The following is a 22,868-nucleotide window of genomic DNA, read 5'->3' as shown; positions in this document are numbered from 1 at the left end:
AAAATTTAAAGGTTGGGTTGATTTTTGTTTTTGTTGGGGTGATTTAAATAATAGAAGAGTAATATAGACAGTTTATGTTAAATGAGGTTTTTGTGAACATTTTGTTTTGATGGAGTTTTTGTGCATGGATGTGACACCTTTGGGGTTATAACTCACGGACCGTAAAGAAAGCGAGTTAAGGATAGGCTCCTTCACTGTTAGATCATGGGTCCTTGCTGGCTGGCTGGCAATCAAGATATTTTTCTTCTAAATTCTAATAGTGCTGGCAGATATACTCAAAAAATATTCCTTGCATGCAAATATAAAAATATTGGTGCATGCAAACAAAAGTAACCGCAGAACAGCACGTGTCATATACATAAACAGCAGCATATTTAGGATCCTTCCTTTTTTCTTTCAACTTTAACGGCTGATAATAACGAGAAAATGCAACAAAAATAGGACTCCGACTCCACTAGAAAATAAAATATTTCCCCCAAATTTTTCTTTGGTTTTTCACTGATTCCTTCTGCTCCTACGGAATCTCTCTTGAAAAATCCACCCATTTCCATTCCCCAAAACTTTCAATCCAAAATCTCAAATCCACAGCCTTCAGATTTCATCCATTGATTTCCTGGTACAAATCTCTATGCTGTCTTGAAACTCCAAATCAATTTGATTGTATTTTCATTGGTTATTTAGAATCTTGCAAGTTTTTGGTGAAGATTTCTGAGATTTGTGATCTGATTATACTGTTTTTGTGTTTTAGGCCCTCAGATTTGGTATTGTGATGGGTGTGAATAATAGTGAAGGACGATTACCAGGAGAAGCAAAGAAGATATTACATTCATTGGCATCAAAATGGAGTGATATTGTAGATTCTAATGATTTACAGGTGACTCCGTTGAAAGGAGCAATGACAAATGAAGTGTATCAGATAAAGTGGCCGAAAGCAAAAGGGGATGATAATCCTAGGAAGGTTCTGGTGAGGATTTATGGTGAAGGTGTGGATTGTTTTTTTGATAGGAATGATGAGATTCGGACGTTTGACTGCATGTCCAAACATGGACAAGGGCCGAGGCTTCTTGGGAGGTTTCAGAATGGACGGATCGAGGAATTTATTCATGCAAGGGTATGTTGTTTTTCCTCCTTTCCAATGTATATTGATTGAATTTTATTGGATTATTGGTTATTTTGCTGATTTTGCATATATCATGTGGTTTTATGGATGGGGATACTTGAATTTTGATTGCAATCTTATAGGAAAATTAGAGATCGATTGTTGCTTTGTGTTTCGGTTAGAATGGCAATAAACATTTATTATAGTGCTCAAGATAAGGTTGAACAACTAGTATAGACTAATGTGTCTACGGGAGAAATTCAATGTCCATGTATATCTGGATTCATTAGATGGCAAAATTGTTACGCATTATGTTGGGTCTTGAAATTTTAGACAATTTGCTAATTTTGTTTCTGTTAAATTGGAGCCTGTGGCTGTGTATGTTTAAAGTACTTGTTTTTTAACCTTTCCCCTCAAAATGGATTTTGCTATATTACAGTTCAGTTCTAAGTATGTGATGGTGTGTTACAGACAAAAAATCAAAGTTGCTTAGGTTGTTTTCTTACACGTTTCGTTGATGTGAGTCGTGTTCGTACTATCTGTGTTTTCGGCTATTAGGTGTGGGCACCTTAGAATTTCAAACCTAGCAAGAGGAAAAACTGACCACGAAGAAACATTCTCGGTTACCCCTTGGAGCAAAGCTGCTTTTTGAACCCATTCTTTGGTTTGTAATTTACAGGGCACTCACTGAGGTGTCTTAAATGTCATGTCACTATTTTTGTTTGTATGTTATGTACTTTAATGTAAATGGTCTGGAAGGTTGCAGCTGATTTGTTCGCAGATGACTTGGTAAATAAACTGTTTAGAGATTGTTATTTTGTTACTGTTTGACATTCTTAAAGTAATGATTGTGTTTCCTTGTGGTTTCTGGTAATTTCAGACACTATCTGCACCTGACTTGCGTGACCCAGAGATATCTGCTTTAATAGCAGCCAAAATGTGGGAGTTCCATGATCTTCATATGCCCGGCCCAAAGGATGTAATCCTCTGGAAACGATTAAGGTACAGATTTATTCACCACTATTTGCCAACCCGTAACTGCAAGAACTCTATTTTTCCTAACTGGTTACTCTTTCCTCAGAAATTGGCTTGTTGAGGCCAAACGTGTGTGTTCTCCTGAAGAAGCTACTGCACTTAAGTTGGATTCCCTTGAGGCAGAAATCTCTATCTTGGAAAAGGCACTTTCAGGAGAGAGCAGAAGGGTTGGCTTTTGCCACAACGATTTGCAATATGGAAATATCATGATGGATGAAACAACCAGATTAGTAACTATAATCGTAAGTTTCTTATCTTATCTCATAAGTTTTAGGTTCTTAAGTTTAAACCATTGTTTGGTTTGAAATATGTAGTAACAAACTTAATGTTTCCACGTTTCCTGTTTTCCAGGATTATGAGTACTCTGGTTATAGTCCGATCGCCTATGATATTGCGAATCACTTCTGTGAAATGTCCGCTGATTATCATTCTGAGACACCTCATATCTTAGATTTCAATAAATACCCAGGTGAGTGTTGTTATCCAGCTTTGCGGTCCTTTATTTCATCAGTCTTTTTCTTTCTTATTTTTTTTTAGTTTAAGAAAGAAAATCTTACTAGCTGACAGCAGCTCTAATTAAGCTCATTTGCTTCCAACACTTGTTTAACAGCTTTGGAGGAACGGAAAAGATTCGTAATTCAGTATTTGAGTACTTCAGGTGATTATTTAGTTTTTTTGTCTAATCAATGTACTTGTATTATACAAAGCGTTGTTCAAAACACTTTATCAAAAAATTTCGCCCACCATAACTTGTAGAATGAGAAACTCCGTAAGGGAGGTAAATTCCACATATATCTCAATTCTGAAACTTATTATTATTGTCAGCTAGTGTTTACTAAAATAACCTTTAGCGTGAATGTGATTGTAGTCATTTTCCTAGTGCCAAATGGGTAGTGGACCTTGCAACAAAATCCCGCCAGAACCTCATTGTTTGGTGGAGCAGGCCAATGTTTCTCTGGAAATTCTAGATTTTTAGACCGGCTGACTGAATCTAATGTTCTGTGACATTGAAAGAAAGTGCTGAGTTAGAGATTTATTTTCTTCAGTTTGTTACTTAGCACCTTTTTTGATTTGTCTTAGGCAAACAGCCAAGCGACATTGACGTGGAAGAGCTACTTGAAGATGTAGAGAAGTTCACCCTTGCAAGCCATTTGGCTTGGGGCTTGTGGGGAATAATCTCGGTAAGCTTTCCAGTGTCTTCACATTGTTGGTAAAATTCAGGCATTGTCCAGAATGAAGTGAATTATTGGGATAGATATTCTGGGCCTAAAAAAAGATGACTTCCGCACCTCTCTTTGTTTTTTAACGCTATTGTTTAGACCCTCCATCTGACAAGTGTTTTGCTTACAGGAACATGTCAATGAAATCGACTTCGATTACATGGAGTATGCAAGGCAAAGGCTTGACCAATACTGGTTGACGAAGCCCAAACAATTGTCATCTTCTTTAGACAGCAATGATGTCACCGTTGTGAGATAGTTTACCTTTAAATCCTAAACAATTCATTTCCTGTAATCTTCATTCCCAGCAGTGCAATGTGTAAATCATACTTTTGAGGTTTGAAAGTTTCATGTAAAATATGTACTTTGTAGCAGTAATAATAATAATTCCAGAAATTATCTCCAAGTTCTTATTCTTTTGGGAAAAAACTTCCATTTTGTTGGATTTCCTTTGAATTTTTCCCACTTGCATCAGATCCTAGTTAGTAAGTTCGTGAATGATTCGCGAATTTTTCCGTATCACGAATTTTACCGTCTTATTCGCGTACGTTTGCAATTCCGAACCCAAGTCGTGTATTATGTGGCATTACCGGATTATTCGCGAATCGTTCACGAATTTTACGTATCCCGAATGATACGTCCGCTTAATTCGCCATAAATTCTTTAGCTTTTACTTTTCAAAGACTCCATTTTTTGGGCTTTACTGCCTCCCGAGCATACACAACCGAATATTAGACGTGTTGTAATTTTTGTGAAACAAAAACGAGTGAAGAGATTTGAAGGTGAAGGTGAGAGAGATCTCAAACTCACTAACCAAGCATCTAAACCACCATACGACGTCCTCTTGGATAACTAATGTTGTATATATTATTAATATCATCATATTAAGTTTATTTTTGCTTTAAATAACTCACACGTATGCATAAAAATTGGTATATGACCTTATAAATACAAATTATTTGTTATATATAGATACCGAATTTTCAGAGCCGAACTCACATTTATAAATCGAATTATACACGTACGTATGCCGCTCCGAATTACTGACGAATCACGTCCCGTTGACCGAATTTTGGACCGATAAAAAACCGTATAATACTCGTACGTTTGCCGAATCCCGAATTGCTAACTAGGCATCAGATGCCATCTTGCAGTGTGCCACTTTAAAACTTGGAACCCGTCAGTTAACTCTTTATATTGTTATCAACAACAAAGTACCAGTGGTCTAGTGGTAGAATAGTACCCTGCCACGGTACAGACCCGGGTTCGATTCCCGGCTGGTACATTCTTTTTTTTCCCCTCAAGGGGTGCTAAAGCTCAGGTTGTTGGGAAGAGGTTTGATTTGGCTCTCTTTTTGTAATCAGTTGACTGAGTTATGAAGGAACCCGAACAAAACATCAATTGGAGATCAAGGATGAAGTTGCTTTGTTATGTGAACACTTTTACAGGTTGTAAAATTTTATTGACAACACTGCACACAAAGAATGTAACTCGAATCAACATGCTCTCAAAACAAGCAGTTGTGTATATATTTGAAGATACAAATTTACAAGGAACAGACAACCGCGCGCATATCATTAGTCAAGGAGATCCTATCCAAGGAGTAAAATGTTGAAAGGATGAGAGCATACTGAGAAATGTGCGCAGTTGCCTGTGTTTATGTTTGAACTCTGGAGAAGTATTGTAATGCCAGAAATGGATTTCTTTAACAATCCCAACTTGATGCATCCTGCAATACAAAGAACAGAAGAAAAAGATTTAGTAAGTTGCTGGTACCAACACAGGGGAATGTGCATAAGGTTGTTTTTGAACAGAACGCCAATTATCTAATCTAGAACTCGGCCAAGATGCGGTTAAAATCAGAAATTAAAAACACTTGGCAGCGTTACGCTATAATGAAGGAAAGGAAGGATGAGTACCTATCCGAAACGACTCCTTCCAATCCCGATATTGAAATCCAAATCTCGTATAGCATCTTCTTCTTCCTCTTCGAGTGCTAGTTCTGCATCGGTGAATACAAGGGCCTTCTTTAGTTTCCTATGACAGAAGACCTCTACCTCAGCCATAAAAAGGGCAGTCACTGGTCGATGATCAGAAAGCAAGTTTTCTGTCCTTCTATAATTCAAGTTTCTCAATCCCTTCCCAAATGAAAGTATCCGGTCACACCTGAAATGATAATTTTATGACAGTTTAAAAAAAAAGCCAAAGTAGTCCATTTCTAAGAAAGCTAATAGTTTGATACAGTCAAATGTTAGATGTACAACTTTTACATTCATACCATGAAGGAACACGTCTCTTTTCCTTTTTCGTTGGGTCATCTCCGCAATATTTTCTTGAATGAGGTTCATATTTGTATGTAGGTGCAAAACTTAAGGTACCTTCTTTCCATCCTTCAAATACGTGCCCTTTTTTGAATTCTTTTGATAGCTAATGTGACATATGATCATATTCATTAGTCCAAGTTGAGCATTACTCAAGTTAGACACTATCTTGTAAATTATAATGGAATTGAGAAACATACCTGGTCTTTCTCAAGCAATGAAGACCATGCGCTTTCTGAGATGAGTTTGCATGTTTTCTCGTACGGTAAACTGATTCGATAGTTTAAATCCCCAAACCAAAATATTCTTCTGCGGATACATGAGAATGCAGTGCAAATAAGAAAAGACGGAAACTATCAACTGTTTAATATTCCATAAGTTTTGCTCTATACTTACTCATGGTCGCTTATGGTTTTAGCTAAACCAATTGCAGAAACTGAATGAAACTGGGTCCGTCTATGAATTTCTTGCACATCAGAATTTCTTTTGAGTTCATTTTCTTCTTTTTCACCGGATGTTAAATGTGTGCATATAAAACAGAAGGGTGTCTGGTAGATAGACATGCTTACTGATACAGATCCCTGCATAGTTTGCGGAATTCATGAAAATGATTCAGTAAACACTACTTCACTAGATACGGAAACGTGCTAATAAGTCAATAAGGCAAGGAGATAGTAGAAACCAACCTTGTTACCAATGTAACCCATAACACCAACACCAACAGCAGAAACCTTCAAGTTCTGAATATGTCGCCTCAAGCCTCTCCGAACCCATATAGTAATGAAAACTCCAACCATTTGCTTGCTAACTATCTTTACGAATGGTGGTCTCTTCTTGGCTATATGTGCATCGAGGTCACATTCCAAGATTGAATCTGTCTCAGCAAAACCAAATCTATCTCCACTTGGTGCTGGCTTAAAAGAATTGTATTTTCTAATAGAATCGGATTTCTTAAAAGTCTTTACTGATTTAAACGATTTCGCTCTCTCATGAACATGCTGGCCAACGAAATTCAGTGGTGGCTCTGGCCAACTTAGACCAATCTTTTCTATCCCACTAAGGTTTCTGTTTAAAATTTTCTGTTGGTGTTTAACTGCTGGTTCCGGGCTTCCCAGACTATCCTCCAATTTCAGGCAATTTAATCTGCTTAGTACCTTGGGCGAAATAACTTCATTCTCTAACCCATCTTCTTTCAAAGCCTGTAGAATCCTTACAGTCTCTAATCTGTCTTGTTTTAAGGCCTTCAGAATCTTTGGTGAAATAATTTCACTCTCTAATTCTTCCTCTTCTCTTAGAGCCTTTAACACAACAGCAAGTGTTGGGAGCTTAACACTATCTTCGGTTCCATCCATTTGATCGATTTCTTCGAAGAAGTCCATCGACTCATCGTCCACTGGATGGACTTCTTCACCAATTTCATCATCACTAGAAGTTCCATTCAGTATTTCATCTTCCATATCTACTATATCATTCAATGTACTAGTTTTTGTTGGAGAAGGAGGTGCACTGTAGCATTTAAATGTTTTTTCCTTCAATGGCTGAGTTTTATTCAACGTATTGCGAATAACACTTTCCCATACTTGTACAGGTTTGTTGTCTTCAGCACCGAAAATGTTTCCAGCATTTAATGGAACAATCTCTTGAAAACTACAATTACGTACGAACAACAAACTAAAAATGAATAACAGAAATGCAAAGATTGAAAAACACTATAAATCAATGTGGAATTTTTAGACACAGAGTGTGTAAGGAGACAATTACCCGAGCACATATATATCGGCTAGCTCATCTGTATCCAACCAATCTTTGATATCAAGGTCATCCGGTGGAACTACACCGCCAACGTTCCATGTCCCAACACAAACTCTAAGAAAACCAAAGCAAATTGCAGGTAAGCAAAGAATTCTACCATCATGAATTGCCCATTTTAGCTAATAGTACTATTCTTCTCAAAACAGTTAAGGTTGAAATTACATACCTAATCTCTTTGTTGTTTATATATTGAGTCCGAAAAGTCTCCGAATTCCGCCGTCTTCTCTTGATGAATGTCTCATTTCCTATAATTTTGCATACCATGAAAAAAATTCAGAATACAAGTCCACATCTAGCTACTATTACCATGTACTAAATTGAGTAATTTGGAGTAAGAACAAGTACATATCATTCTTCTATTGTTATGCTTAATCCTTTGAATCATGTTCCGAAGATACCGGAATCTACTGTTGATTTGGATTTGATAGCAAAAAAATGTTCTTACTTTCCTAAAATTCTCTTTTTTTGTTAGCTACTCTATTACCCATAAAGATCCAAACCAACAACCAACAAGAACAAAAAAAGTACATTTCTGAATAGAATTTTACTAAAAAATCATTAGCATTACCATTAAACACGAATTTAGATTGCTCCACTTTGTTAACACCAATTTCTGCCAAAAACAAACAGACAAAGAAAGAAACAAATTGGGTTATCAAGAACAGATAGACAGAACCAAGAAACAGGGGGAACCATGAATGAAAAAAAAAAAATCAATGTTTTTCCATTAAAAAGCTTCTGATACTGAAAAAACAAGAAAAATGAATGTCTGGGTCATTCTCTGATTTTCTGTATCTATTGATTACCTTCATCATCAGAATCAGAGCCACTATCAGCTTCATCTGGGTCAGCACTAAAATCATCTTCATTCTTGTGTATGTTTAGCAGCTTTTTCAGAACAATTCTTGGCCAGAAAAACTGTATGTAAATAAAAAAAACAGGAATCAATCAGAGAAATCAAGCTAGAAAAGAAGTGAAGAAAAACAGAACAAATAAAAAAGAAGGCAAAATGATAAAAGAAGGAAATGGATATACATACCTCAGATTGTCTTCTGAAATTGGGTTTCATAAGTGGTGCCATGTTGTTGTGTGGTGGTGATATTAATATAACCAGCAAGTTGGGGTTTTGAGATCTTATTCTTCTGTGATTATTTCTTCTTCTTATATCTCTTTCTCTCTCTCTAAATAAAAAAGTAAAAATAAAACAAGTTGATGAAATAACTTAACTTTCTATAATGGGGCTGTTTGATAGGAAGATAGACAAGTTGTTGGGTAAAGACAAGAGGAAGGAGATGATCATCATCACCATGAGTCAATCTTCTTCATCATAACTTACCTTGGTAATTGAACACCAATATAAGAAAAAGAAATCTCCAGTAAAACTACTAAGAGGCTAAATAATCAAAATAGTAAAGTAGAAAAATTCACAATAATCTTTATATTTTATTTTTCAGAAACTGTATTATCTTAGAATTGTCCAAGACCTATTAACACAGAATAAAATATTCAGGTCGACAAGATAATGCCCAAGAATTTGGAGTGTCTCCCTGTGGTTCCCAAGAGAAAACACAATATAAGGAGGGGATGCATAATTACAGATATTATTATGAGTTTGGATGGACAAAACAAACACTATTAAACGAAAACAAACAAAGTTTTAACTTATTTAATGGATTTTAAGCCATTGGGATCAAATATTCAAAGTATCCAAAATGGCCAATAAGCAAGGCTTAAAGCCACTTCAAACATTATTTTTAATCCTAGATATTATTAGTACAACGAGTTGAAATTATCTAATCTAGCTAATGATCCCATCACCATTTTTATGATTATGGTAATATTTATATAGTTGTTTTCTTAAAATAAAGTTACTAACCACCATCACCATTCCTAATTGTTTGTACCTAATCACCATTATGTGATACTTAACAATATCTCTTTTGCTTAATCTAATCTAAGTTGCTAATCTAATCACCATTTTTTTGATCATGCGAATACTTAATATAAATGATTCCTTAAACTAATCTAATCTAAGGTGGTAACCACCATCACCATTCCTAATTCTTTGTACTTAATCAGTATCTCTTTAGAATAATCTAATCTAAGTTGCTAATCTACTCATTATCTTTATGCTCAAGGTGATAGTTAATATTATCTCATTAAATAGAAACAGGATATGCAACTCAATACTAACATATGGATACTGAGTTTTTAGTGTTTGGATACGGAATTAGCACCATCCATTTAAAATGGTCGGTTGTGGAGGTGTTAGATAAAAAATGATCAAACAATACGAGAGCGGGAAAAAAAATCTTCAGAATCTTAGTGTTCGGATACGGAAATGGCATCAGAAAACATGTCATAGCATCGACATCATTGTAGTGCGATGATAAAATTACTGGGTGATTATATCAATGATCTGAGTTAAAAAAAAAAACTTTTTACGGCATTGAATATTACTAAGCTATAAGAATTTACGTAGGATATGATAGGAACCATTTTGTTGCCAAATTTGGTTTTACACATCATTGAGTAGCTCAACTATCTTTGTTAATGAACAGTAAAAGGTGTTTTTTTCTCTTTGAGGCTGAAAAGCAGTTGTCTCCATGATTAGAGAAAGAATTAATTTGCCTATTCTACTCTACATTTCCTCCCTCAAATGAATTATCATTTAAATGTTGACTAAATAGTTTTTTTTTTTTGTATTTGACAAAGAATTTATAGATCGAGATATTTAGTTATTTCGTGACGACCTAACTCACATGTGTGTTTCAAATAACAGAAAAAGGGAAGAAAAGGGAAATACCACCTAATCCAGATCAAGATGACAAAGATTAAATGGAATTTCTAAGGTCAATTTTAATGGAGAATAAAATCTTTTATATCATAACCTTTTGAAAGCTTCAAAAAGAAAAGGTTCAACAGTATCCTATACCACATACATACGTAGTATTATTTTTTAAGCAATATCCTAAGAATCATGTATAATGCACAAAGCAATATCCTAAATGATGGTATTCAAATTCTTTATAGGGACATGGATCGTATTAATGGAATATGCTTTTAGTTTGGATCTCCTTTTCTTTTTAATTTATTTTATGTTTTTTTCTTTATAACAACTATTTTTATATTGACGAGTTTCGAATTCTGATCATTGCTATCGGCGCTACCAATAAGAATGGTAGTCGTTGTCGAAAGTCCGAATCAAAATAGATACTCCTCGGTCCACAGAAAAAAATTTATAGGACTATTGCTAACAATTCATCACAGAAAAAGGATTCAATGAGCCGGGATCACTGACCAATTAATACTGATTGAATTGAAAATAACAATCTTTTTTATATATCTTTTTTATAAATATCCTTTCAACGCAATATGGGTCACCGAAAGGATATTGGACAACCCACTAAAATAATTGAAATGTAATAATACAGATTCATACGTAAGAAAAAGTTCCATGTTGATTCAAACGTTGTATGTGTACCAACCCTAGTTAGTAAGTTCGCGAATGATTCGCGAATTTTTCCGTATCACGAATTTTACCGTTTTATTCGCGTACGTTTGCAACTCCGAGCCCAAGTCGCGTATTATGTGGCATTCCCGGATTATTCGCGAATCGTTCACGAATTTTACGTATCCCGAATGATACGTCCGTTTAATTCGCCATAAATTCTTTAGCTTTTACTTTTCAAAGACTCCATTTTTTGGGCTTTACTGCCTCCCGAGCATACACGACCGAATATTAGACGTGTTGTAATTTTTATGAAACAAAAACGACTGAAGAGATTTGAAGGTGAGGTGAGAGAGATCTCAAACTCACTAACCAAGCATCTAAACCACCATACGACGTCCTCTTAGATAACTAATGTTGTATATATTATTAATATCATCATATTAAGTTTATTTTTTCTTTAAGTAACTCACACATATGCATAAAAATTGGTCTATGACCTTATAAATACAAATTATTTGTTATATATAGATACCGAATTTTCAGAGCCGAACTCACATTTATAAATCGAATTATACATGTACGTATGCCGTTTCGAATTACTGACGAATCACGTCCCGTTGACCGAATTTTGGACCGAATCTGGATTTTACAAAACCGTATAATACTCGTACGTTTGCCGTTCCGTACGTTTGCTGAATCCCGAATTGTTAACTAGGGTACCAACCAATGGTAGGGATGCTAATGGGTATGACTCCTCTCGAATATCTCAATGGACTTGGAACCGAATGCAATAGAAAAATTAGGTTTCAAGTCCTAACAATTTCCGGCCAGATAAAAATCCTGGATTCCCACCGTGTTTGGGTATTGTCTGTCTTTTAAAATCAATTATTTTTTTTGCTAATATTATTTTCTTTTCCTCAAGTTGGCTTGAATCTAATTATTTTCTAAAATTGTTGTTATATATGTAAATGTTGTAGATTAACACCTTCTTTGTTTGGGTTTGACTCGTGATATGCATCTGACTCGTGTTTGTCTTTTCATTTTTCTGATTTCTGACTCGATATCACACGAGTCTGATCGTTTATTTTTCCATTTTCTGATCTCTACTAATTAATACTCCCTCCGTTCCTTTTTAATATGCTGGTTTCTATAAATAAATGTTTCAAAAAAAAGGCTATTGGTAAAGTTAAATGTTACTTTAGTTTTCTGGGACCACTTTTCTCTTAATTTCTTTTGATGACAAGTGTCATGTGGACCATTTCACTTTACTTCTTTTGTTGACAAGTGTCATGGGGACCATTTCACTTCACTTCTTTTATTGACAAGTGTCATGAGGACCACTTTCAATGATTAGTTCTCAACAAAACCAGCCTATTAAAAAGGAATGTAGGGAGTAATTTTTAAATTAGACATAACCAGACAAATTCACATGTAATGACTCATGCGCACGCATATGAGTAAGTTGAGTCCGGGAAAAGGAAAAAAAAAACGAACAGCTACTAAATCTAAGAAAAATAATAAAACAAATACTAACTGAAAATAGATAAATTTTTTGAAAATAAATATCTCTGTTGGGTAATTGCTTAAGAAAGGTAAAATTGAGATAACATTGGGATACGTTTTCCTAGATTGTTGACAAAGCTATTGACAGAGACACGAGTGACTAGTGTAGCCGTGTACAAATAGCAAACTTCTGATTACAAAACAAAAGTTAAAAAAGTCATTGCAGGTTCAACACCATAGTACTAGATTTCCTTCCTGATAAGTGATCTATCAGAATCAATGTTGTAAATTTTTTGAAGTTTCAAATTTACATTTTCATCTTTTCCTTTTTCTATGCTGCTGGTTCCACGCTTCAAAAGGCAGAAGATGAAGAAGAGATAAGACTATGAATGATGCATCTTGGTAGGGCTTAGACTTAGATATTTATGGGCAAGGCCAAGCCTCATCCTTGTGTTTGTGTGGGGTTTGCTGGGCAACTGTGATTGCCAAAATGCCACGGCATGCTGATTAATCAATGAACTCATCCATTTTATTTATCATTCTTGAGTCGTGATTACTAGGGTGTTTGTGTTCCCATTACCAAAATGCCACCTTACACTTATATTATCTTTCTTCTAATAATGATGAACTATATTATCATTGTGTTTGGGACTCTAATCCCCCAAGTTATCTGATAATGTATGGTTTATCCACCGGGTTAATTATTTTCGGATTTTTCTTCTTACGGAATAAATATATTATCACTGCACGTTTTTACGTGGACACCGTTTAATTATTTTTGAAAATAGAAATTCCTACTCACTATGAAGATAGACGTTGAAAACTCAAATCATGGCCAGCAGCAAACAAATGACGATATGACTGTGGTTTTAGGTGGGATCTATACTATAGTTTGGCCAAAGTTGTAAACAGTGTTTCAAAGTGTGGTCTTTTCGGATTTTTAGGTGGGAAAATCATAGGTGACAATCGAAACTGCACATTTAATGGTTCACAATCATCAAAGGAATTTATTTGATCTTGGTAGGTTTAATCAAAGTCCACATTAGCTAGCCTTTTTCGTACTGTACTGTTATTTCTTGTGGTCAAAGTTCACTACCACAGCACAGTACGACTATGACTTTTCATACAGTGCTACACTGCTACTACTATTTTGGTCGGTCACCAGCCAAAAAATATTAATTCCTGGACGGCCCCGTCCATTGATCATCCGCCAACCATACCCATCACACGAAAAATTTCCCCACAAATCTCCCGTGGATGGTGAAATTCTCACCGGAAATTAAAAAGAGGACCTACCTACTAGACTACTAGATAAACTCACTGGGCACTGTGCAGTGGTGAACAGAAGATGGAGCAGGGGATGGGAAACCTAGTTAGCAATTCGGGATTCGTCAAACGTACGGAACGATAAACGTACGAGTATTATACGGTTTTGTAAAATCCAGATTCGGTTCAAAATTCGGTCAACGGGACGTGATTCGTCAGTAATTCGGAACGGCATACGTACGTGTATAATTCGATTTATAAATGTGAGTTCGGCTCTGAAAATTCGGTATCTATATATAACAAATAATTTGTATTTATAAGGTCATAGACCAATTTTTATGCATATGTGTGAGTTACTTAAAGAAAAAATAAACTTAATATGATGATATTAATAATATATACAACATTAGTTATCTAAGAGGACGTCGTATGGTGGTTTAGATGCTTGGTTAGTGAGTTTGAGATCTTTCTCACCTCACCTTCAAATCTCTTCAGTCGTTTTTGTTTCATAAAAATTACAACACGTCTAATATTCGGTCGTGTATGCTCGGGAGGCAGTAAAGCCCAAAAAATGGAGTCTTTGAAAAGTAAAAGCTAAAGAATTTATGGCGAATTAAGCGGACGTATCATTCGGGATACGTAAAATTCGTGAACGATTCGCGAATAATCCGGGAATGCCACATAATACGCGACTTGGGTTCGGAGTTACAAACGTACGCGAATAAGACGGTAAAATTCGTGATACGTAAAAATTCGCGAATGATTCGCGAATCATTCGCGAACTTACTAACTAGGATGGGAAATGGATCTTGTGGTGGGGTTTACTGTTGGGGTCAAGCATACACTGTGCCACGGTCATATCCCTGGCAAATTCCTTACAAGATGGTCGGGGGTGGGAATGAAATCGAAATAATGATAGGTCGTAAATCAAAGCTCGGGGTTTCATCATAAATCTTGAATTTTGTCCATGTATTAACAGTATTATAGGTGCTACAGACATATAAGACATGGTGAGTCGTTTTCTTGCGTTTTTGGCGTTTAGCTTTTACCTATAGTCCGGTCAAATTCACAATTGTACTTGGATGATTGAAAGTAGGATTTTTTTTTTCTACTTTTTTTCTTTTGAGGAAATCCCCTATTCAATCTAGTCTTTTTCAAGAAAAATTGATCAAATCTAATGGTTTAATGAATGTTATTCGGCAGGTGGCAAAATCCGACCAAGCTTGTTAGGTTCGTAATGTCACCAGGCTAAAATGGTCGACTTACTCCCAAGTGAGGATCAGTCAGAGGACTGCGTGTAAAATGGTGAGAACAATCCACACAAGACTGTTCATGACATGACGGCTAGGAGTTTAGACTCTGCTGCACTGCACTACAATTCGAATTCAGAAAATGGATCATTTGTCCAAATATTTTTAAATCACGGTTCAAATAGACGAGTAAAAAATAGTTTGGGTGAAATGGCAAAAATAAATAAATAGTAAGGATGAAACATCTTAGCTTAAATTTAAAAAATAGAAAGGATGAAACTGGATAAATCCTGTGTAAATTAAAAATAAGAAAAAATATTTGAAAATGGGCACGATGAAACTGATTACATCCTGCCTATTTTTACATTTTTTTTCCATTTAAACAGTATCAAAATCTAACTGTCCATTTCACCAAGGAATTGTTGATTTTGGTCTTTTTAACCAATTTTGTGATTCGAATTTGCATGGAGCCATACCAGGCTCTGCAAGATCAAACTCTATAACTGAGCAGCTGTATGTATTTGTAGTTTTTCTTAGTTTTCTTATTTTCCATAAATGTTTGTAAAGAATTTTTCTTTTATAATAAATTATTTATGTTAAAAATAAAAAAGTGATATAATCTTGATATTTTAACGCCATTTCTTCTACCAAATCCAACCGATAATGAATTTGAAACTAGTTTTTGGTGACAATGTTCTTCTTATAAGCCTCTACACTCCAACCAAAAATGAAAGCATTTCGAGATGTATAAGACCACCATTTATCATTTTGAATATCAACCGTTTAAGATTAACGGTTGAAATTAAATTTTTTTATTGTTATATTTCGAAGAAGTTAAAATAAAAATTAAAAAATTTGACTGATACTTCGAGAATATAGAATTGCAATTTTACTCAGAATTTGATTCCGGTTCTGGAAGACGATTAAATGATGGTAAAGAATAAAAAGGTTGTAAATCTGATTCGAATCGATCTATAACCTAACCACGGACCAACTAGTTAGAATTAGGGCTGACTCACTTGGTACACTGCTTCGGCTGATAGACTCACTAAGAGCAAGGGCAGTGGCGATGGGAAATTGACAAGTGGACAAGTTCTCCCATTTGCGCCCCCAAAATAGACATGATTAATGATCAAACCATATAACAAAGGCTCAAATCCGAGCGTTTGCCCATCCCATCTCAACCAACCAATCGATCGTCTCAACTCTCAAACTTGGCCGGCCGTCCAAATTTGGAGAAGACAAAATATTAATGTTCATAAATGTTGTCGAGTTAGTTCTTTAGTTACGTTATATTTAATTTAATGATTTTAAAAGAAAAAACCAGCCACTTTCCTTGATGTTTTAGGGTTTATTTTCGATTCCAAAATATATGAGAGATTTAATATTTTCTCCAATAGTCTCTGATTATCCTTGCTTTGGAATCACCTCGAACATTTCTTATCGTAATAACACATAAGCAATTACTCCAATTTTTAAATATTTCTCATGGAGGATATACACTGTAATCTAAAAAAATTGGTAGATCCCAAGTAAATTACAATGGGATTGGTAACTTTTTCTAGAATCTAGAAAACTAAAAGCTAGCTCATTTAATTTTTTATAAAGATATTGATATGAGTAGAATTGGAAAAATTTAACTCTCTCTGATGTTTCTTACACTGCTTCCCTATGAGAGAAAGCTGATGTTATTAAATCTTTCTATGAGAGAAAGCTGATGTTATTAAATCTTCCTAAATCATGATAATTTATCCATTTACCTCTAGAACTACACATCTACGTAAATTGATCTATGATTTATGCTGTTACAAGGGTTCAACCCCGGACTTCCCTACGAGAGAAAGCTGATGTTATTAAATCTGTAAATTTCAGAAGAACTTTTTAACTTGTATAAGATTCAAAAAAATTTGATTCCATCTGCTAACCAATTCCAAATCTAATCATTTTATAGGCTTGCCTATGCAAAACCATCCATAGCACACACAACCTAAGTGTAAAGCACCCAAATTCCCGGAGATCTGTTTCCTACATGTATAATCACTCAATGAACAGAACGATTAGGTTAAAACTCCGTAGGCTATTGGTGACCGCACGATTTGAGGGTCGGTAGACCTCGGACGAGCAGGCTGGCCTAATTAATTTTTACATTAAATGCTTTCATATTCCTGTAGTATTTTGACAATAACAGCTTCTAGCAACTGTTTATATCATAATAAATCTTCGCTGTAGTGTCATTCTCGATTTGATAGCAATAGCTTCAAATCTCACATCATAGCCCCTACCGCTACGGGTCTACTTACACACATATACGTGAAAACATAGATATGAATAACTCCATGAGTCCATTCAATTTTACCCCGCCAAAGGCTTTAAGGTCTCGTGTCTTGGGTCTTGACACTTGACCATCGAAGTATGCAAGCACTAATTTTATGAGATCAATTTTTAAGTTATTAGACAAATTTAAATGTCAAATTAAAACCGATTTTGATCGATAATTTTTTTCTTTTGAATAAAAATAGAGAAAAGCTTTGAGTGTAGTTGCGAGAAGAATTTCACGAGAAAAAATCAGAAAACTCCCGATCTTTACGCAGGGGGTCTAGAACTAAAAAGTTAAAAATGAATGCTATGCCACTTATTTTAATGAACCTAAGACTTATTGTTACTGAATCCGCATGGTATTAAGTATGATAAACATACTTTCAGGACTTGATCAATTAATTAAACAAAACCAAAAGCGAGAAAGTTTAATCACTTAATTAATTCCTAATTAATTAAACGATTAAGATCTTGATCAAAAGAGAAAGAAAAGGTTGAAGAAGAATAAATTCATCCAGACAACGTAAAAAGAAGAATAAGATATTCTTATAGTTTTTACCTTAGTTTAGAGCTCTTTTGGGAATTGCTATCATTTGATTAGACTCTAGAGTTGAATCCCTGGCTGGTTTCTTCTCCTTCACTTCCTTTGTCTTGACAGTTGATGCAATTCAGCATATATTCTCCTCCCAACATTCAATGACTAGTCTTACTTTCTTTTCTTCTCTACTATCTATATCCCGCCTTTTTCTTCTTCTTTGATCAACTTTTTCTTTTCGGTGTTTTTCTCTGGTGGATATATCTTTCACATTATGGTGGATCTTGACGGAGGGTTTTATACTTTTCAGCAATCAATCTCATCTCAACACGTGGATGAGTTTATGATGTTCGCAGGTAGGTAATGGTGCTTTTCAATATTGGCCATGTCAGGTTCACTTGCATTTCTCCACTCACCCTTTTTCCGGTTTCAACACACATTAGTACCAGGTACGTACCGAAACAAAAGAATAAAGAAGAAGAAGAGGAAAAGATGCATACTCCATGGACCATGCATGTTCGTTGATCATGTGGTTAGGTTATCCCGTGTCTGTTGGGTAGAGGAGTTTATTCTGTCTTATTCTCTAATCTCAACCTAAGATCATTTTTACGCCCTTAACGGCTATGATAATCAAGGCCGGCCCTGATGTGTATTGTGCAACTCCCACCGCCAAAGTAGACAATCTTTAAAAGGGTAGGGTTTTTTCTTATTTCCTTTCAATGTTAGTTCAGTAATGACGTCCCCGGTGGTCTCTTTCAAGCTTCAAGAGTCGCTACTCCCCAACGAATGGGCTTGTGGGAACGTTAGAAATTAGTAGTTTTGAGAAAAATCATTCCTTTTGTTTAGTCGTACAATCAATTCAATTATGTCATTCTGAAACAGATAGTGTGTTTCTTTATTTGGTGCTTTGATATCGTGGCAAATCCAACCTACAATCGACCAAAAGAGGCCGTTATTTTCAAGATAATTGGTCTCAAAATTTATGATTATATTCTCTAGATAAACGTATATCGTCACCACCACAACGAGTAGATAAATGAAAATCTTGGGTTTTTCCATCAAGAATTCGACTGAAATTTCGGGAAAAAAATATTGGAATTTACTGTCTCGATGAAATAGTTATGTTGGACAATAAAAAACGAATTATTACTGCTACCGCTAGATTGATTCAAGTACCCGTAACAGTCAAAAGACTCTTTTTGACCAAATCTTACAGGACTCGGGAGTCGAGACCTAAAAGGAAAAGAAATGTTGACCCTAAATACAAACTGGCTGCTAGCCTAATACTAGCGCCTAATACTGGTCATTATTCACATTTGCGCATGAGAAAAATGGTCGGACATGATGAACTTCGGCAATGAAAACTAACTTAAGCTAGTCAAAAATGGCTAAAGCGTACTTCAAATCCGTTAGTTGCGGTTGTTCTATGATGGTTTTAGGGTTCTAGAACAATTATAACATGACAACATCATCAGACATGATTTGATATTTGAAATAGATAGATATACACAATGCATTAAGAGATTGGAAATCTGGGATGTCTTTGTGGAAACGATTAAGGTTTGTTTTCTTCTCAAAACGCTGGCCACTAGGTGTGTCAGGCATATCCTTTTAAGCAAGGACAATTATGGGGTAGGAGCACTAACGCCGTGAGGTCTACTATGGTGGAGTATGGACCAGGCTAGAATATAGCTCAGTAGAAACCAAAGATGTCATTACAAGACATCCTTTTCGCACCTATGGATTGCATCAATGCAATGTAAAATGACAATTCATTTTACACTCTTAATGCCATAGGTCCTTTGTTTGACGAATCTTTGTTGGGCTGAAAATTTCTTGCTAGCTAGTGCTCTCCATTGTGGTTGCTATTTCCTCTATGCGTAACAATTTCTTTCTTTTTTTTTTTTTTGATTGGAAGTGATAGATTTTATTGAAAGATAGAATGTACAAAAGAGCTACAAGTAGTAGCAAAGAAAGAAAAATAAAACGGAAAAAGAAAAGGAATTAGGAAAAAATTGCATCCCAATTGTCCTCTGTCGAGATAATATGATGCTCAAAAACTGTAACCCAAGCAATAACCAGAGATTTAGCTTCGATGATTAAATCAAAATCTGTTTTGAAGATGTGCTTATTTTTAAAAGTACGCGCGTTCCTTTCTCCCCAAATCACCCACACTATAGCAGCAGGAATCATATTCCAGCACTCCACATTATGATTTAAGAACATCTGATGCCAACCATTAGCTAAATGAGACAAAGACTGTGGAGAAATCCAACACCAACCCGAAGGAATTAAGTTTAACCACAGCTTGTAAGCCACTTTACAGTGAAGAAGAAGATGACTTGGCGTTTCTACAGCATCTCAACACATAATGCAGTCCATTTCCATAGTCATTCCCTTACGCAACAGCATATCCTTGGTATTGAGCTTCCCATGCACAACACACCAAACGAAAAAACAGACTTTTGGTGGAATTTTGTTATTCCAAACGAACCTATAAGGAAAATTATCAATACCGTCAGACTGAATTAACTTAGAGTATAGAGTCTTAACAGAAAAGACTCCATTATTTTCCAAAGACCATCTTCTTGTGTCTGTGAGGTTATCGACATAATTTAGGAACGATAACATCACATGTTAATTGAGGTTTTTGATTATCGACATAATTCATAGGACTGTATTTGATTCACCATTAAGCTGAACTTTTCTGTACACTTTTCAGAAAGTTTACATGGCAAAATATTTGTTTATGATAAACTTCAGTGATTAATACATAATTAACAAACTTTAGGCTCAGAAGGTACTAAAATTTCAACATTCTTGGTCAATTCTCACCGTCCTAATTGCTTTATAGATTTCTAGTTCGCATTTTCCTAACATCAGAATCTATTTTATGTAACATGATTAGTGTCTTCTAACTTTTTATTACTTTGGCGATGAAAATTAGAGTTAGCGACCATATACATGGTTCCAATCAGACTACAAATTTCAACATCTGATAATTGACCATTTAACTAGAATCAACCACCTGAGTTCGAAATTTGTAAGCACCTGGTGGGGGATTTATATTGTATTCTCTATATTTAGTAAAATGAGATCAAATAAATTTAGGCATAATGCCTTACTGGATTAGCATGACAATTTCCAATCCCTATAGCCAGACAGAATTATTTATTTTATTTGTGTTGTCTCTAATCCGTGATTAGAGTATCTAATATTCTTGTGAATACATGCAGTAAATTATATACTAGTCTTGAATCTCTTGATCGGGATGTGATTGGTTGATTGATGAAATTATAATCAGAAAGAGACAATTTTGTAAGACCTCTATCATATCAGAGGGGTGCCACATGTTGCAGCCCTATCTCACTTAATTCATTGAATAATTGATTTGATTTGATTTGTGAGACATATAGAATCAATCCAGGTGAGACAGACTATGCGGAATACACTGTCAACTAGTTACCAATTTACCATTGCATAAATTTGTAAATGTTAGAAAACAGGACGTAGCCAGGTCTAGGTAAATGGGTGCAACATACTTCCACTGACAACGTGAGTTTGAAACTCATGGAAATCATGTTTCCATCTTAAAATTAGATACAGATATAAATATGATTAGTAAAATAATTAGTAGTGGCAAATCAATCTTGGGGTCTAGTAAATCTAAATGTCAACTTAGTTTAGCTACTTTACATGCTAACTTTCCACCTTCTTGATATCTCTCATTTTAAGTCCATTCTATGTTCTTTAACAATTTGCTTTCACGCTTTACAGGTTAATGCCACTAATTTAACTTAACTCATGATCAAGCAATTAGTGCAAAAACCTTTCCATACCCCCGCAGATAATGGATACAGGAAAATATATTAGAAGGACTGTACTAATTCATCATAAACCCACTAATCAATGTAATTATACAACAAGTTGTCGTCAAAATGAAATGACTAAACTTTCAACGTTCCAAGAACTTTTTTCACCGCCGCCCGACATGCTTTTTTGAGGATTTAGTCGACAGATCCAACCACAAAATTTCATGAGTACGCAAATTTTTGAAGTTTTGATAAATAATATCACAGTACAATAGTAAAGTCGTTGCATATACATCCTTCACTACCAAACTCTTCATTGTTTAAAAATAAAAAATTAGTTGCATAGTTTATATGTTAATAATGGAGCTAGCAAGAACAAGTAATTGTCAAACCAAAACGAGATAAGGAGGTTTAATTGTTTAAGTTACTAAAACTAGAAGACAGTGATTAGTATTTAAATTTAAAATCTCATCTCTAACATTACTTAGATTAGAATAATTTCCATTTAAAAAACTAATTAAGGAACTGTCCATAGTTTCTATGTTGCCAAGTATCATACTAAGACAATATTTATTTTTCCTGTTTTTGCTCCTTCAATCACATGATAGAAGACTACAAGCACATGTTAGAACCTATCATCCATTGAAATTGAAGCACTTGGACATTTAAGGAATCAATTAACTAAAGAATAGGGAACATCTGAATGTATTTTATTTATTCTACTGGTGCATGATTGGGTTATCAGAACAAACTTAAATATTCGCAACAGAACCAACCAGATGAAGCCGTGTGTTGCAGCAATGTGGATTCGATTACGAATTGATCATAGTTTTTGTTTTGGCTTTTACTGGAACTGTATTCAAAATTGAATATTAGAGAGCAAAATGATCGACCGCTCACAGGCAACTTCGTAGCCACTTGCTTGTAGGTCGAAACGTGTTGTGTTTTTAGGTACACTTACAGAGACTAAAAGTTACGGTAAATTAAACTATCATTGAGTTTCAGATCCTGCTGAGACTAACTTCCATTATCATTTTCGTGCACTAAAAAGAGCTGATTCTGAATTGTTGAGATGGATCATGGAAGGCCCAGAGGAAGCTAGTGCGTTGTTCTTACGTTGCATTGGGCCTTACTATTAAATCATGGATTCACAGGCAGAGGCAGGGGAGAAGCAAGGATTCCACAAGAGGAGAGGAGGTGCAAACAAGAAAATACACCACCACTCAAAGATCTAGTCAATTTTAT

General features: G+C 35.2%; 2 protein-coding genes and 1 non-coding gene across 4 annotated transcripts; 2 read left to right on the top strand and 1 right to left on the bottom strand.

Moving 5' to 3' along the window:
• The first annotated feature begins 418 nt into the window (after positions 1–418).
• LOC113283163 (probable choline kinase 2) lies at positions 419–3,769 on the top strand. The gene is made up of 8 exons (XM_026532336.1): positions 419–616; positions 749–1,111; positions 1,980–2,101; positions 2,181–2,376; positions 2,486–2,603; positions 2,745–2,792; positions 3,215–3,315; positions 3,485–3,769. The coding sequence occupies exons 2-8, from the start codon at positions 770–772 to the stop codon at positions 3,611–3,613; spliced, it is 1,056 nt and encodes a 351-aa protein (XP_026388121.1). The 5' UTR covers positions 419–616; positions 749–769; the 3' UTR covers positions 3,614–3,769.
• A 600-nt stretch (positions 3,770–4,369) lies between these two features.
• LOC113283154 (type IV inositol polyphosphate 5-phosphatase 3-like) lies at positions 4,370–18,068 on the bottom strand. 2 transcript variants are annotated; one of them, XR_003327369.1, is made up of 13 exons: positions 17,836–18,068; positions 8,527–8,668; positions 8,294–8,405; positions 8,056–8,100; positions 7,654–7,732; positions 7,437–7,541; positions 6,362–7,322; positions 6,072–6,256; positions 5,876–5,984; positions 5,633–5,781; positions 5,274–5,520; positions 4,986–5,083; positions 4,370–4,825 (listed from the first exon to the last, which is right to left on the bottom strand). XR_003327369.1 is itself a non-coding variant. In XM_026532323.1 (12 exons), the coding sequence occupies exons 2-11, from the start codon at positions 8,566–8,568 to the stop codon at positions 5,274–5,276; spliced, it is 2,034 nt and encodes a 677-aa protein (XP_026388108.1). In that variant the 5' UTR covers positions 8,569–8,668; positions 17,836–18,068; the 3' UTR covers positions 4,733–5,083. The 2 variants fall into 2 exon arrangements, 1 of the variants encoding a protein (XP_026388108.1); XM_026532323.1 differs by having other exon boundaries at positions 4,733–5,083.
• Positions 4,569–4,639, top strand: TRNAG-GCC. Its single transcript has one exon. It is a non-coding gene; the product is annotated as a tRNA-Gly (tRNA).
• Positions 18,069–22,868: the final 4,800 nt, after the last annotated feature.

Source organism: Papaver somniferum, chromosome 1 (genome assembly GCF_003573695.1).
Source record: "Papaver somniferum cultivar HN1 chromosome 1, ASM357369v1, whole genome shotgun sequence".
Lineage (NCBI taxonomy): Eukaryota > Viridiplantae > Streptophyta > Magnoliopsida > Ranunculales > Papaveraceae > Papaver > Papaver somniferum.
Note: the sequence above shows the minus strand (reverse complement) of the source record. Positions and strands in the feature narration are given on the sequence as shown.

Excerpts from the sequence above, each read along its gene's own strand:
- LOC113283163 (XM_026532336.1), top strand. The coding sequence starts at position 770 with ATGGGTGTGAATAATAGTGAAGGACGATTACCAGGAGAAGCAAAGAAG. Across the intron at positions 2,102-2,180 it reads ATCCTCTGGAAACGATTAAG|AAATTGGCTTGTTGAGGCCA; the intron begins GTACAGATTTAT and ends CTCTTTCCTCAG. Across the intron at positions 2,377-2,485 it reads CCAGATTAGTAACTATAATC|GATTATGAGTACTCTGGTTA; the intron begins GTAAGTTTCTTA and ends CCTGTTTTCCAG.
- LOC113283154 (XM_026532323.1), bottom strand. The coding sequence starts at position 8,568 with ATGGCACCACTTATGAAACCCAATTTCAGAAGACAATCTGAG. Across the intron at positions 7,733-8,055 it reads ATCTAAATTCGTGTTTAATG|GAAATGAGACATTCATCAAG; the intron begins GTAATGCTAATG and ends GCAAAATTATAG. Across the intron at positions 7,542-7,653 it reads ATAAACAACAAAGAGATTAG|AGTTTGTGTTGGGACATGGA; the intron begins GTATGTAATTTC and ends TGGTTTTCTTAG.